The sequence below is a fragment of the Xiphophorus hellerii genome, chromosome 18 (genome assembly GCF_003331165.1).
Source record: "Xiphophorus hellerii strain 12219 chromosome 18, Xiphophorus_hellerii-4.1, whole genome shotgun sequence".
Classification (NCBI taxonomy): Eukaryota; Metazoa; Chordata; class Actinopteri; order Cyprinodontiformes; family Poeciliidae; genus Xiphophorus; species Xiphophorus hellerii.
In genome coordinates this window covers 31901283-31913971 of record NC_045689.1, presented here as the reverse complement: position 1 = coordinate 31913971, position 12689 = coordinate 31901283, and the positions used below count along the sequence as shown (strand labels likewise).

Here is a 12689-nt window from a genome sequence, read left to right as displayed (position 1 = left end):
AATCTTCCAGTCATATAAGAAAAAAACAAGAATGATTTTTTTTTTTAGGTCCACCCCCACCACTGTTAGAGCAATGGTTCAGTCCACCTTGTAGGAGAAAGCTGAACAGCACAGGCTCTGTCAGAGCCGCTCAAGTGAGAAGCTAGCTGTTAGCTGTGGCTCTACAGCACAAACAAAAAATCCTCCAGTAAGTAAATACTTAAAGCAAAAGACATGCAACACATTTTATTTACTTTCACTGCTCAATAGGGTGAAACACATTAACAATACAAAATTAGACTGCAGTTCGTTATCTTATTACTTTGGCTGAATCAAGATAAACTGCTTCACTATGCCTTAAATCAAAACTAGCTAAACAGGGGCGTGCTGTGGTGGCGTAGGGGATAGCGTGACCCAGACACAGCCATCGCGGGTTCGATTCCCGGACCCGGTGACATTTGACGCCTGTCTTCCCCCTTTCCTGTCAGCCTACTTTCATATAAGGGACACTGGAGGCCACAAAAGACCCCCTGGGTCTAACTAGCTAAACTGGCTACATTGCTTTCATATACTTACCTCTTTTTTTGGTCGAAGGTAGCCAACATTTCAACTATATTTAGTTCTCTAACTCTTACTACTTACTAGTCATTTTTGATCCTGCAGCTTGAACACAAAAACCTTTTTTTAAACCACATTTTGCATTACATTTAACTTTAACTTTGCCGCCCTCCATCCCCCCAAATTGATCTTAGGAAATCTCCCTGTTTATGGTCCCCCCCAATAATGAAATGGGATTTCCATCCCTGTGCAGCAGACTATCATATCCCCCAGTCTGGCAATGTTTTCTGTATGTCTATGAAGGTGTTTTTGCTGCGCTTAAACAAGTTAAGTCTAATCATTGTTCTGTTCTTACTGACACGTGAAAAAGTTGCTTCGAGTAGCTATAACAGAGTACAAACCAACACTGGTAAAATATAAATACTGTCAGGTGTCCCTCTAAAACCTTAGGGACTAAGAAAAAAAGCTGTTTCAGCAACCTGGTATAAAGCTAATCTTGAAATTGCTGTGTGGCTCTTTACAGAGATAAGCTTAATTAGGCTCTTAATCCAGAACTGGTTCCCCACCCCTGTGTTAGTCAGTACTTAACTATCAAGTACTGACTAACTCGGTAATTGTCTGGATGGATACTTTGTGTATCGAGTATTGAGTACAACGATCAGTACTGTATTGTAAGGTGCACTTTAGGTTTAAGATACCTTTGATCCTGTACTGTAAAAATGTTTTTTTTAAAATCCCGCAGCTTTCCACCATAAGGTCCCAGACTGAGTTCACAATCATTTTCAAAGTGTTGGTCAATATTTAACGTAAGGATTTGTGAAGAAAGGAGTTACTATCTCACCTGTTGATTCTGAGTGTGTTGTGAACTTTGTCCCTTCACAGTTCCTCTTTATGAGTCGCTGAAAACAGAGAACTCCATGTCATCCTCTAAAGGTAGGCTGGCTTTTCCGTCTTTCTTCCTTCAACTGATTTACATTGCCTTTGTGCTATTTATGCATTCTTCTGCAGATGTTAGTTTTAATACTATCAGGACTTTTTGGCAAGTTCATAAAAATATATGAGTCTAGTACCAGCTAACGCTACAAAAATGATCACAAATAGTAGCAGATACAGCACTATCTCTGTAGTGTTTTGCATTGTCATGATTTTTAATTAAAAAAATATTAATCTGACACCAGCACTAGCGGTTAAAGTTTTATGGGGTGGCATTATCTAAATCAAAGTTTGATATTTAGGCACCGAGCAACAAACGCACTGCGAAGACCTTTTGTAATCACAAGATTTTCTTATTTATTTATATGTCTGTGTTTGTCCATAAAGTAGCTAAATACTGTCTATTTATTATTAAAAACTCTAATACTGGCCCTCTTAATATTTTAGGAAAAGTTTTTAGAAGTCAATTAACCAATGATGCCACTATTTTCATGGGCAGTAAAAACGAGACCCCTTACATCTTTAAAATGATTTAGATATTTTCAAAAGCCTCTTGTTTGTGAATTGTTATGCACTCATCTGACTGAGATTTACGACATCCCAATCAAAACTTCTATCAAATATTTATTTCTGAAAATATGGGTGAAAAATGAAAAACAAAACATATGGACGCTGATAGACCCAATTTATGATTGATTGCTATCCAGCTTACTATCAACATTGGAAAATTTTGTACCATTAAAAAAATAAATCAAATTAATTTCCAGATATATTTGGAAGAAAAATATACACTACATCAAGTGAAGAGATATGAGCAAATTTTTTGAGATTTTGATTTCATAAATGCTACTCTTAAAATAAATGGATTAAAATTGTGTCTATGGTTTATGGTTTCATCTTCCCAGGTAAATATCAAATATATCTTGAGGTGTGATTTTATGATGCAACGTCTCCCTGTCAAACTTTCAGTTTCACCAACAGTGTTATTGTATTGGAAGATTTCGTACAATCATAATTTTACATCATACATTTCACCCATATGTAATGACCGTAATATCACTGTCATTGTTTGATTAGGATTGGATGACGAAAGATGTTTGGTCAGTAATACGCCAGTCGACAAATATATGGCTAACTTTTGTTTTATGATGCTTTCTGTTGTAAATACAAATAACAAACAAATCAAAGCTTATTTAAGCTTATTATTAATGCCATTCCTAAACGTGCTGCATTATGTTTGGTTCTAGGTGCTTTGGCTCAGTCAAAAACTGTTCCTTGTTTACCAGAGTCTCATTGTCATGTTCCACCAGGACACCAGGATGTGATGGACTGCCCACGGTTAGTCCACAATTTAGTCTTTGAATTATCCGCCACCTCTTTAACTTTGCAAACATTTTTATAAATAAATGCTTCAGTAATTTGTTTTGTCAAGAAATGAAGACGTTCGAGTTGTTTCTTTCAAAACCTCTCCGATATACATTGTGTTCAGAGACCTGTTTGTGTTGTACTGGTATTGCTGTGAGACTTCAGTACATTTGGCTCTGCTGTCGTTTAGGTCTTACAGAAACTCCTACTGAAGGAGTTTCTTATAGGAGAATCTCACTTCCATTATATTTGGCAACGTACTTCTCTTACAGATGTAGGATAGGAGTATTGGAGAAGTTCTTGTAAGACAGGTAAAATCATATTGGATGATTCATGATTTGTAAAAATTGTATACAACAAAATCCTTGAATCTTTATCTCTGCCTTATTCCAGAAGGTTCTCTCTTTATTTGCTGCCTCTTGGTGCTTTTTAGGAATCACTGTGTACCATTTTATTTTATGATGTGTCCATTTCCTTTTGAACTAAATGGCTTCCTCAGTCTTGCTGACATCAGGGCATGAATGGCACAGAATTTCCATTTATAAAGCTATAAAATATGGTGATGGCAGTAGGCAGGAAGGTCCTCCTGAAGCAGTCTGTATTACAGTAAACTTGAAGAAGCCTCTGCCTGAAGAACCTCTGTTTTTCTATGATGGTCTCATAAACAGAATGCTGAGGGTTCTCCATAATTTTCTTCATTTTATGTAAAATACTTCTTTGCATCATCATCCCTAGTCTACAGAATAAAGTCAGCATTTTGTAAGAGGTTGTTGAGCCTATATATTATCATACATCAATAAATTCTACCAGTATTTGAAAATATTTTCAAAAATATTTGTTGTGACACCTAACGTTTTATGTGGTTATCTGGCCCAATTTTATCATTTCGTATATTTTTTTATTTTAGTTTTACCTTCAACCCAAAGGAGGGGATTGATAATCCGGCTCTGATCATCACTGATGATTTAGGTGAGTGTTGTTGTATTTTTTGTTCTTTAATCACATTTTAGTGCGAGAGCAATGTTACTTATTCAACTGTATGTCCAGAACCTGACCTGTGCATGGTACCCCGCCTCTGTCAGCTGAAGCGTGTGGAGGCTCAGAGCTTTGGCTTTCACTTACACATGGAACAGAACAACCATGGAATCGTAATTAGAGAAGTGGAACCTTGGAGTCCTGCAGAGCACTGTGGCCTCAGAGGCGGAGAGCGACTGCTGGAGGTCAATGAGACATATGTGGGCAACATGGACTTTTTCAAGGTGAGTGTCCAGAAACCAGCTCATATGTTCCCCGCAGATGATGGGGAATATATAACTAACATATTATGTAATATACAGACACAATCCGTAGAAGTTTGGAGAGCATGATGCTGGAAGATAAATGGTATAGAGATCTTTTCAGAACTTTTTTTCCACCATCTGTCCTGCTAAAGACATTCTTAGGCTCAATAAAAGTCCTCACTACTTCCAACATTTTGTCATGATATGAGCACCAAGGTGCTTTGTGAATACATTTTCTCTTACTGAAGCAACATTCTAAGAAAATCTTAGAATTCCAGAAATTCTAAGAATTGTCCTGAAACGACGTCTCTAGGATTCTCTAGAACACAGGCCCTGATTTGAATGTGTTCTTCAGTCCTGTCTATCATCCATTCTCTGGCTTTCTGTGAACTTATTCTTAGTGTTGACTCAAATGGCAATGTCCCAATATTTTTGAGTCTTGGGAGGTGGATGTGAGTTGGCAGAGAAAGAGAGACAAGTCTCAATATTATTCAAGAACGATAAGCGACAGGGATGCTATATACACCACTTTCCTTCTTTGACCTCCAGTCTCCATCCTGTCAGATCTCTATCAAAGGATGGGACAGATAGAGAGATAATCAGAAAAAGATGAAGAGATCTATCTGAAAAGATCTCAGGGCTCTTAGAACTTGAATTGATAACATGTTGAGTCATTATGCAAGCCAAAACTCCATATCCGATATGTTCTCTGTAAGTAGATGTTTGCTGTTGTTTTCATTTTTTGTGTTTGTATTTGTTAGTCTGGTTTAGTGTTTGTTTATTTTTCATATAGCTGCCTGTAAATATTGTGTAGATTAGTTTTATTCAAGTTATGGCTCCAGGGTACATTTCTCTTAGGACTTGTCTTCTGACAGGAACAAGTTACAGCACTCAGACAGCGATTAACTCATTTTTTTATGTGAAAACATGTAGTGGAAAAAAATTTGTCAGACTGATAATTAGATTTTTGTAATGAATAGCAAAATACATGTCACATTGCAATATGTGAATTAGGAATTAATCATCAGGAATTAATCATTGTTATTTTTGCTCTAGTGTTTTTGGAGCAGAGCGGCTCCACTAGACCAAACTAGCCGATTATTTGAGTCAGCCAGCAGGTCCTGATCTCTGAGTAGCCGTCCTGTCATGTTCCCCATTCTGTTGTCTGTGTGTAGTGGCTGTATGTAAGACATAAAGTGCATAATTTATGTATTTTCCTTCATCTTTCTCAGGTTGTGAGAAAGATCCAGTCATGTGGCTTAGACTTGTTTCTTCTGGTGCTACGGAGGGAAGAGTATGAGCAGGTACTGCATGCTAATGATAAACTGATAAAGACCTGGTTGGATTGGATTATTTTGAAATAAAGGCCACTAGAGCTGGAAAAACAAAATCGATTAATAAAAAATGTTAACACAACCTTTTTTTCTTTTACATACAAAAGTCCTGAACCTTGGTTGCATGTTTGTATTACACTTGTAAATCTGGCACACAAGCTATATCCACAAAGTGTGATGGACAACAGAGCGGCTTCTTGGACCACGACGGCGGTCTGAACAGTCGCTTGTGGCTAGAATGCCATAAATTTCCACAAGTTCCTCTCTGATGTGTGTTATTTCACCCAACAAACTCCAATGAATGCTAACAAGTTAATGAAGCTGTGTCCCAAAAGACAAAAACATCACAGGTTGCATAGAAAGTCATAAGTTTCTATGCAACACAAACACAACTAATTATTCTAATGGCACCAGAGTGAAAATAAGAGTAAAGTCATCTAGGGCAGGAGATACTGCCCAGGTCTCCTAAATGCCACATTTGAAGCAATCATGAGTTTAAAGAGAGTGGATACACAAGCTCAGACATTAGAGAAAAAAACGAGACAGAGCAGGGCTATGATTGCAAGCTTGGCTCTGCTAACGTTGAGGAAATGAAAGAATGCAATATGAGGATTTCAAAGTTGGAAAACATAAACAGCTATTCAAAGAGAACAATTAACTTTTAAAGGTATAACAGAGAAGAAGGATGAGAACATCAGAAGAACATTGTGAAAGTCTCACAGAAGATTGTTCCTGAGTTGGACTCGAAAACGGACGATTCTGTGAATGGGGAAAAGGAAAACAACAGAAACAGCAATGTGATTGTCTGACTTGCCCAAAGGCAAATGTTTCGTACGTGGAGAAAAGACGCACATTTTGTTTAGAAACTGGTTGTCTGGGTAGCTGTAGTTGTAACAGACTCAACAAGAGGCAGTTGCCATGGTTATTCAGAGACGTAGTGGGACCTTTACAGGCATTTATACTAATATGCATATGCATTATGGGGGAGAAAAAATATAACATTTGCAGCTGCGCCCTGCACATGTGAACACAATGTCCACATTGCCCACATCTACTCTGACTGTAGATGGTTTGCTGCAGGATGACTGCGTGAGACCGAATGCAGTTCTTAAGAAGCAGGACGAGCTCACAGCAGCACTCACTTCTCACGCAGATCAGTGTGAGAAGTGAGTGCTATAAATGTCTCCAATAACACAGATTTATTGCGTTAGTTCAACAAATTTAGAGCAACTAAGTCCTTAAGTTTGCAACTGTGTTTTCCCTTGTCCTGACCACAGTCCCTCTACTACATCTCCACAGACTTGAACATACAGTACACTCAATGTCTCTTAGCACAGCCCATATTGATGGAACTTTTCAAAGTTTTCAAAATTTGACAGGTTGTGCTTCCAGGAGGTTAGTAACACTGACTATTTCTTGGGATGGGAGGATGGATGGATGGTAATTTATCTGGGAAAACAGCCAATATAGTTATAGAAACCCATAATTTAGATACCCATAGATATCAGCTACAGGTTTTATTTGCAGAAAGAATTTGCATGTCATGATGGAAAATCACCTTCGCTTCTTCAAAACTTGAAAATTACTGGGAAAGACAGATGTTGTACAAGTCCTACTAGTTGAGTGACTACCATTGTACTGATCTGACCATGTTTAAACCTGATGATTGACTAAGTCTTTAGTAGGGTTGATTTAACTTCATTTAGCAAAAGCATATTTGGAATTGGAAAAACTAAGTAATTATATGTGAGTTATTGTCACTGCACAGTGTGTAATCTTCATTTTCCACTTTGCTGAATCCTCCTGTTGTGCCTTATCAGGCAGTGGTCATGGATTTAGACCTACAACAGCTTGCCAAAGCCACCAAAGGAGACAGGTGGACTCGCCCAAGACTGTGTCACATCACCAGACATCCAGACCATGGACTGGGGATGACTCTCATACCAATTACTGGTAACTTCCACTTTTTTGACAATTGTGTTTGTTGGCATCCTCAGATAACAACAAGCACACTTTGTGATCTCTGTTCTTCTAAGACGATGCAAGGGTATTTATTTCAGTTCTCTTTTGTCTGTCCATTGTCCCTTTGTCTTAAGTTGATCTAAATGTTTCTTGCTTATTACACTGCTTTCCTTATGATTGTGTTCTGTATTCAGAAACAGAAAAAGTTTACCGTTTTCCTACAGCAAGATTTTTATTAACAGAACTTGTAATTAAAAATCATATTTATTGGTTCGCCTTGACTTTCCTGGAATTCTGTTGCTTAAGGTTATTAGTAGAGCGTACTTACCATACAATTTCTTGTGAACGTCATGGTAACAGCGTGGTTGTGTCAGAAGGTCAGAGGGGTCGATACATGGTGAACACGGTATCTGATGGTCCAGCAGAGAAAGCTGGTGTCCACTTTGGAGACATTTTGATCTGGATCAATGGAGTCTCTGTGTCAGGGCTCACAACCACCAATCTGAACAGAATTGTAGGTATATCCTGCCCTCAGTAATATCTGACATGGTTCATTGGTTGACTAGGAGTATTCTAAGATTGTTTTAAGATTGTGTGTTTGGTTATCAGGTAAAGAAGAGTGGAAACTCAGTGACAGTGCTGGTAATTGACAGTGACAGTGAGTCCTGTTATCTCAGGCGGAGGATGCCCATCCTTCCTACGCTGGCAGAAAGTAACAACCTTCCCTACTATGCTAAGAACTTACATTTGCTGAAAAGACCTGATGGATTTGGTTTTTTGCTAAGGCAAGAGAGAGTGGAACCCCCACAAAAGATAGGTGAGTAACACAGGAAATAACAATCCACTCCTGCAATCTGTCCCTGAGATTAACATGAACTCACCCCTTTACAGAAACTCATACATTCAGCTGATGAAATAACCTCAAGATTTTTTTAGATTGCCATTTTCTTCTCACATTTTCCATCAGTTATTCTGATTTGACTCAACCACTACAGAAAGCTACCAAAGAAATAACAACACTTTTAAACTCCAGTTACAAAAGTGAAACCCTCTTTATAACATTTCTGTGTTCACCTAAAATTGTTCTAGGTGCTTTCTGATTTTGACATCCTTGCCTTCCATAAGCTTGGTGCTAACGTTTTTTTTTTTTTAACACTTTTGTAATCACATCAAATCTTACTGAAACTGTTCAGTACAAGCTAGAAAAATGTTGTGTCGTAATTATGATTGGGTAAACAACAAAGAAAACGGCACATTATTTATGTCAGTGACCTCAAACACTTCACCCTGATAAATTTACCAACAGAGCAAATGTACGTCCAATAAACACCTGCTGTTCTTCATCCACAAATGCCAGCTCATGTACTGAGGGAAGTGGATGTGGGGAGCGCAGCAGAGGAAGCAGGTATGGAGGATGGCGAACTGCTGCTGGCTGTTAATGGTGACCCTGTTGAGTCCTTGGAACACGAGGAAATTGTCAGACTGATAAGAAAGAGTGGTGACAATGTCACACTGACATCTATGTCTGTACAAGGAAGAAAATATTACAGAGAGGTAGGTAAAATAATATTAAATATTGCAAAACAACTTCTATATTTAGTTAGAATTTCTCCACTCTGTCAGTTAGGAGTGCCTCCTCTCTTGTTCCATGAAGAGTATTCTCTCAACTGCAACAACACAATGAGCAATCAGGATGAACGGGATACAGTCCACCTTGATCAATCTGGAAACATAATCCCAAAGGTATGTAAACAGTAGCTGAAATATTTGTTTCTGAAGTGACGTTTGGGCCTGAGGCCTGTCAGAGCTCCAGTGGCAGCTCATCGAAAGTTAACTGATCAAGTAAGCCTAGTAACATGTCAACCACTGACTGATTTTATACCTATCAAAATAAAGTTTGCTCAAATGTTCTCAATTCCATTCCACCAGCTTTTTGTATACGTCTCAATTTTGGCTAAATCATGTCCACGTTTAGGTATTTAAGCACTAGATATCTCTTTATTTTCAAAGGCCCCAGATATCACTTAAAACGGTGATAGTCAGCTTAAAGCGATCCAATATATTATAGCTGATATGACAGTTAATCATTTTTACAATCAGCAATTATAACTTTGTTTAAAATTAGCCCAAATTATTTCAAAGTGTAGTTTATTATATATTTTTTTCCAGTTCATTTTGTCGGTATTTTTTTTCCTTATCCTTTGGCCCTTTTGTGTTTGTTTTCTATGCTCAGGACTCGTATTTATTTTGAGCAATTATTCAGTTTTATATTTTGCTCCTTTCTTGGTGATCACTGGTGTCATTGGCACCATTGTGCTATTCACATTAATTCTTTGAAAAACAGTATGCATGAATTATCTGTTGTTTTTCCAGCTATCAGAGAGAACAGAGGATGTTTTTCTGTGATGAGAAAGACGTGACCAAAGGCGATCAGCAGTTGGAGGAGGAACCTGGACGGGTCAGCAGAAGTCAATGTGTCAGGATGTAAATGTAATGTTTGGAATTTGCCTGTTCATGAGAAGGCGTTAAATGAATCATTGCAGTACAGACGTCTCGTTTAGTAGCATATGTCTACATTGTTTTCTAATATCATATTCAGTAGAAAAGATATTATGCAGAAAAATAATCAAGGCAGATGTCAATTCTCATTATATACTGCATTTGCATGAACTGATCAACGACCTTTTAAACATCTGAACAAACATCTTATTTGTTGGTTCCTACAGTGCTGGAATTAGACGATTTCTTTAAAATGTTAAAATGTGTTTTTCTTTTTCTTCGTTTAAAGTAATTTTAACAATTGAAAAACCCAGAAGGGTTTTTTTTTAAACACTACATAAAATTGGCATTAAAACTGTAATGGTGTATGTTTATGTATATGAACTTGGGGAAACCAGAAGTTTTTCTTATTATTATAGCATATGGCAAATAGAAATACGTTTGTATTTGCAAAATTGGCCAAACCAAAACAAGAGAAGTTTGGTTAGATTTAACTAGACTGAGAAAAAAGGAACATGTGTCTTTCTATTTGGTGCATGTAAACTTCTGGTTTCAACTGTTATTATATGCATTTTATTTCTAGAGCAGAGTTGTGGAAAAGAAGAGATGACATTATTAAAAAGTCATATTTATTGCCAGTATTTTCCAGATGAAAAGGTTTCTGTAAATATAACTTTCTAAACAGTTTTCAGATGCATTATTTAATGAACCGCAAATTGTATTTAAGGTATATCTGATTAAAACACCAAATATCAAAACTGTGATTGCAATGGTTCTGTAATCGCTTATTTAAAGTCTAAATATTGTAAAAAAAAAAAAAGAAGAAAAAAAAAAAAGAAAATACTTCACATAGAAACACATAGCAAAAAATATGAAAAATAGGAGATGTAATCTACTAAAAGTTTTCATACAGGTCAGGAAGGGAAAGCACTAACCACCAGCAGCTGAGTTCATTCCTGAGAAAAGTTCCCCTCTTTTCCAAAAGTAAAGAAGTAAAGCAGTTTGAACATCAAGCGTCAGCTAGCATCTCATAACATCTGCCATGCTGTTTTTCACAAGTTGTAATGGCAAACAAATTTCAGAATGTCAAACTATAGTTTAAAAGTTTACACCATGTCTGTCTCAAATATTCCAAATAATATAGCACACTAATTTAGGCTTCATTACAATGTTGATGTACTTCATATTTTGTAGCTAGCAGTTAGCTCGCTAAGCTAGGTCTTTTCTTACCTTGATAGCTGTGGATATTCTTCATGGAAGAACTTGTATCCATTCATTCTCGTGTATACTGCTGCGTGAATTCGCCACTGCAATTTCCTCCGCATCAGCGAAAGAAAATGCTGGCAAATTAAGTAAGGATGTTGAAAAGAGAGACGTTTTACCTTTTACTTGCATAAACTCAGTAAAACAGAGAGTGTCCCAGCACAAGTAGACACAGCTTCCGGTTGTCGTGAAAAAGGTCTAATGATACTGACCCTTTGCAACTACAACATTTAATCACTCAAGGCGTCATGACGGATGTGAGGAACTGGAGCAAAGAGTTGTTTGTTCTTTGCCAGTGTAGCCATGGCTCCTACTTGTTCAAGTTGAGCTAATTTGTCTGTGAACGCAACACATCTAGTTGAGGATCATAGACAGTGGTATTTACAAAAGTTTTGAAATAGCTAGCTTAGAAACAGACCAGGTGTTGATCAAATTGCTGACCCACGTTCCTGTATGAGCATCATAAATTCACATCACATGATTTATATCACTGTCATAAACAGACTTGCAAGCAAACAAAAGACTAGATGCTAATCTGTTTTTTATAGATATTAGGTTACATGATGGTGGAGCATTTCCTCCATAGTTACTAATGGCTAGATACATACCTTCTCCATAATGTGGTATATTTTATATCTTTTTGATCACATGTACTTATAAAGCCTTAATCTTCTTACCTTGTAAACATGATTCATTCCAAATCCGTAATTATGGGCTGACAGTCCTTATGGTAGATGGATGCTATCCATCATCCTCATTTTAAGTTATAGAATAAAATAGCAAGTTTGGTTTGCATACATGTCCATTTGTGCAACTAACCACTTGTTGACCTTTTTTAAGGTAAAATCAACTAAATAAAAGCAACATTTACAATTTACTATTTTTTATTCCATTCTTTAGATGGAATAGATACCATATTTATTTCTTGATTTAAGTGCTAGAACTGTAAATCTGACAATATGCACCATAATGCCATGCTAGTTTTGGCGATTTTTACTTTTTTCACCTGGGTTTGGAGATCTGGCATATGGCTCCTGACCAGAGAAGGATCTGCACCTTGCAGACTGACCCAACGTTCCAAGTGGACTTTGGAAGCGACGTGGGTGTCACCTGAGAGGGTACCACAGCTCTGAAAACCTCGAGTCATACCTGTTCCAAAGACTCCCCATAAAGGACTCCAACAGCTGCAGGCCAGTGGCTCTAAAATCCCACCTGACGAAGACCCTCAAACGACTGGGCCTTGTGCAGCCATGCCACCTGGTAAGTGCATCGCTGGACCCACTTCAGTTTGCCTATCAGCCTGGAACTGGGGTGGATGATGCCATTGTTTTTCAACTTCTCCACTGCCTTCAACACCTTTGGACCCAAGAGTAGAAGATCCTGGGCTAGCTACGCACCAGGCATCGCTGGAAAACCACATTGTTGTAGGAAAAAAAACAGGCTGTACCAAGCTGAGGTAAGATCCAGAGGTGATGCGGCATCAAAGAACAGCAGCAACAGGTAAGAAAAAGAAGGC

General features: G+C 37.7%; 1 protein-coding gene across 3 annotated transcripts; it reads left to right on the top strand.

Moving 5' to 3' along the window:
• Nucleotides 1-1290: 1290 nt before the first annotated feature.
• LOC116737564 (Na(+)/H(+) exchange regulatory cofactor NHE-RF3-like) lies at nt 1291-10746 on the top strand. Of its 3 annotated transcripts, none has more exons than XR_004342852.1 (11): nt 1291-1470; nt 2718-2808; nt 3743-3804; nt 3883-4094; nt 5348-5419; nt 7270-7402; nt 7786-7925; nt 8021-8228; nt 8769-8965; nt 9039-9154; nt 9785-10746. XR_004342852.1 is itself a non-coding variant. In XM_032590785.1 (11 exons), the coding sequence occupies exons 1-11, from the start codon at nt 1455-1457 to the stop codon at nt 9815-9817; spliced, it is 1284 nt and encodes a 427-aa protein (XP_032446676.1). In that variant the 5' UTR covers nt 1314-1454; the 3' UTR covers nt 9818-10746. The 3 variants fall into 3 exon arrangements, 2 of the variants coding, with proteins under 2 accessions (XP_032446676.1, XP_032446677.1); XM_032590785.1 differs by having other exon boundaries at nt 1314-1470; nt 9035-9154; XM_032590786.1 differs by having other exon boundaries at nt 1316-1470; nt 7789-7925; nt 9035-9154.
• The last annotated feature ends 1943 nt before the right edge of the window (nt 10747-12689 follow it).

What these genes read in the sequence shown, in the direction of transcription:
- LOC116737564 (XM_032590785.1), top strand. An exon ending in GATCATCACTGATGATTTAG is followed by an intron (nt 3,805 to 3,882) that starts GTGAGTGTTGTT and finishes CTGTATGTCCAG; the next exon opens with AACCTGACCTGTGCATGGTA. An exon ending in CTGGAAACATAATCCCAAAG is followed by an intron (nt 9,155 to 9,784) that starts GTATGTAAACAG and finishes TTGTTTTTCCAG; the next exon opens with CTATCAGAGAGAACAGAGGA.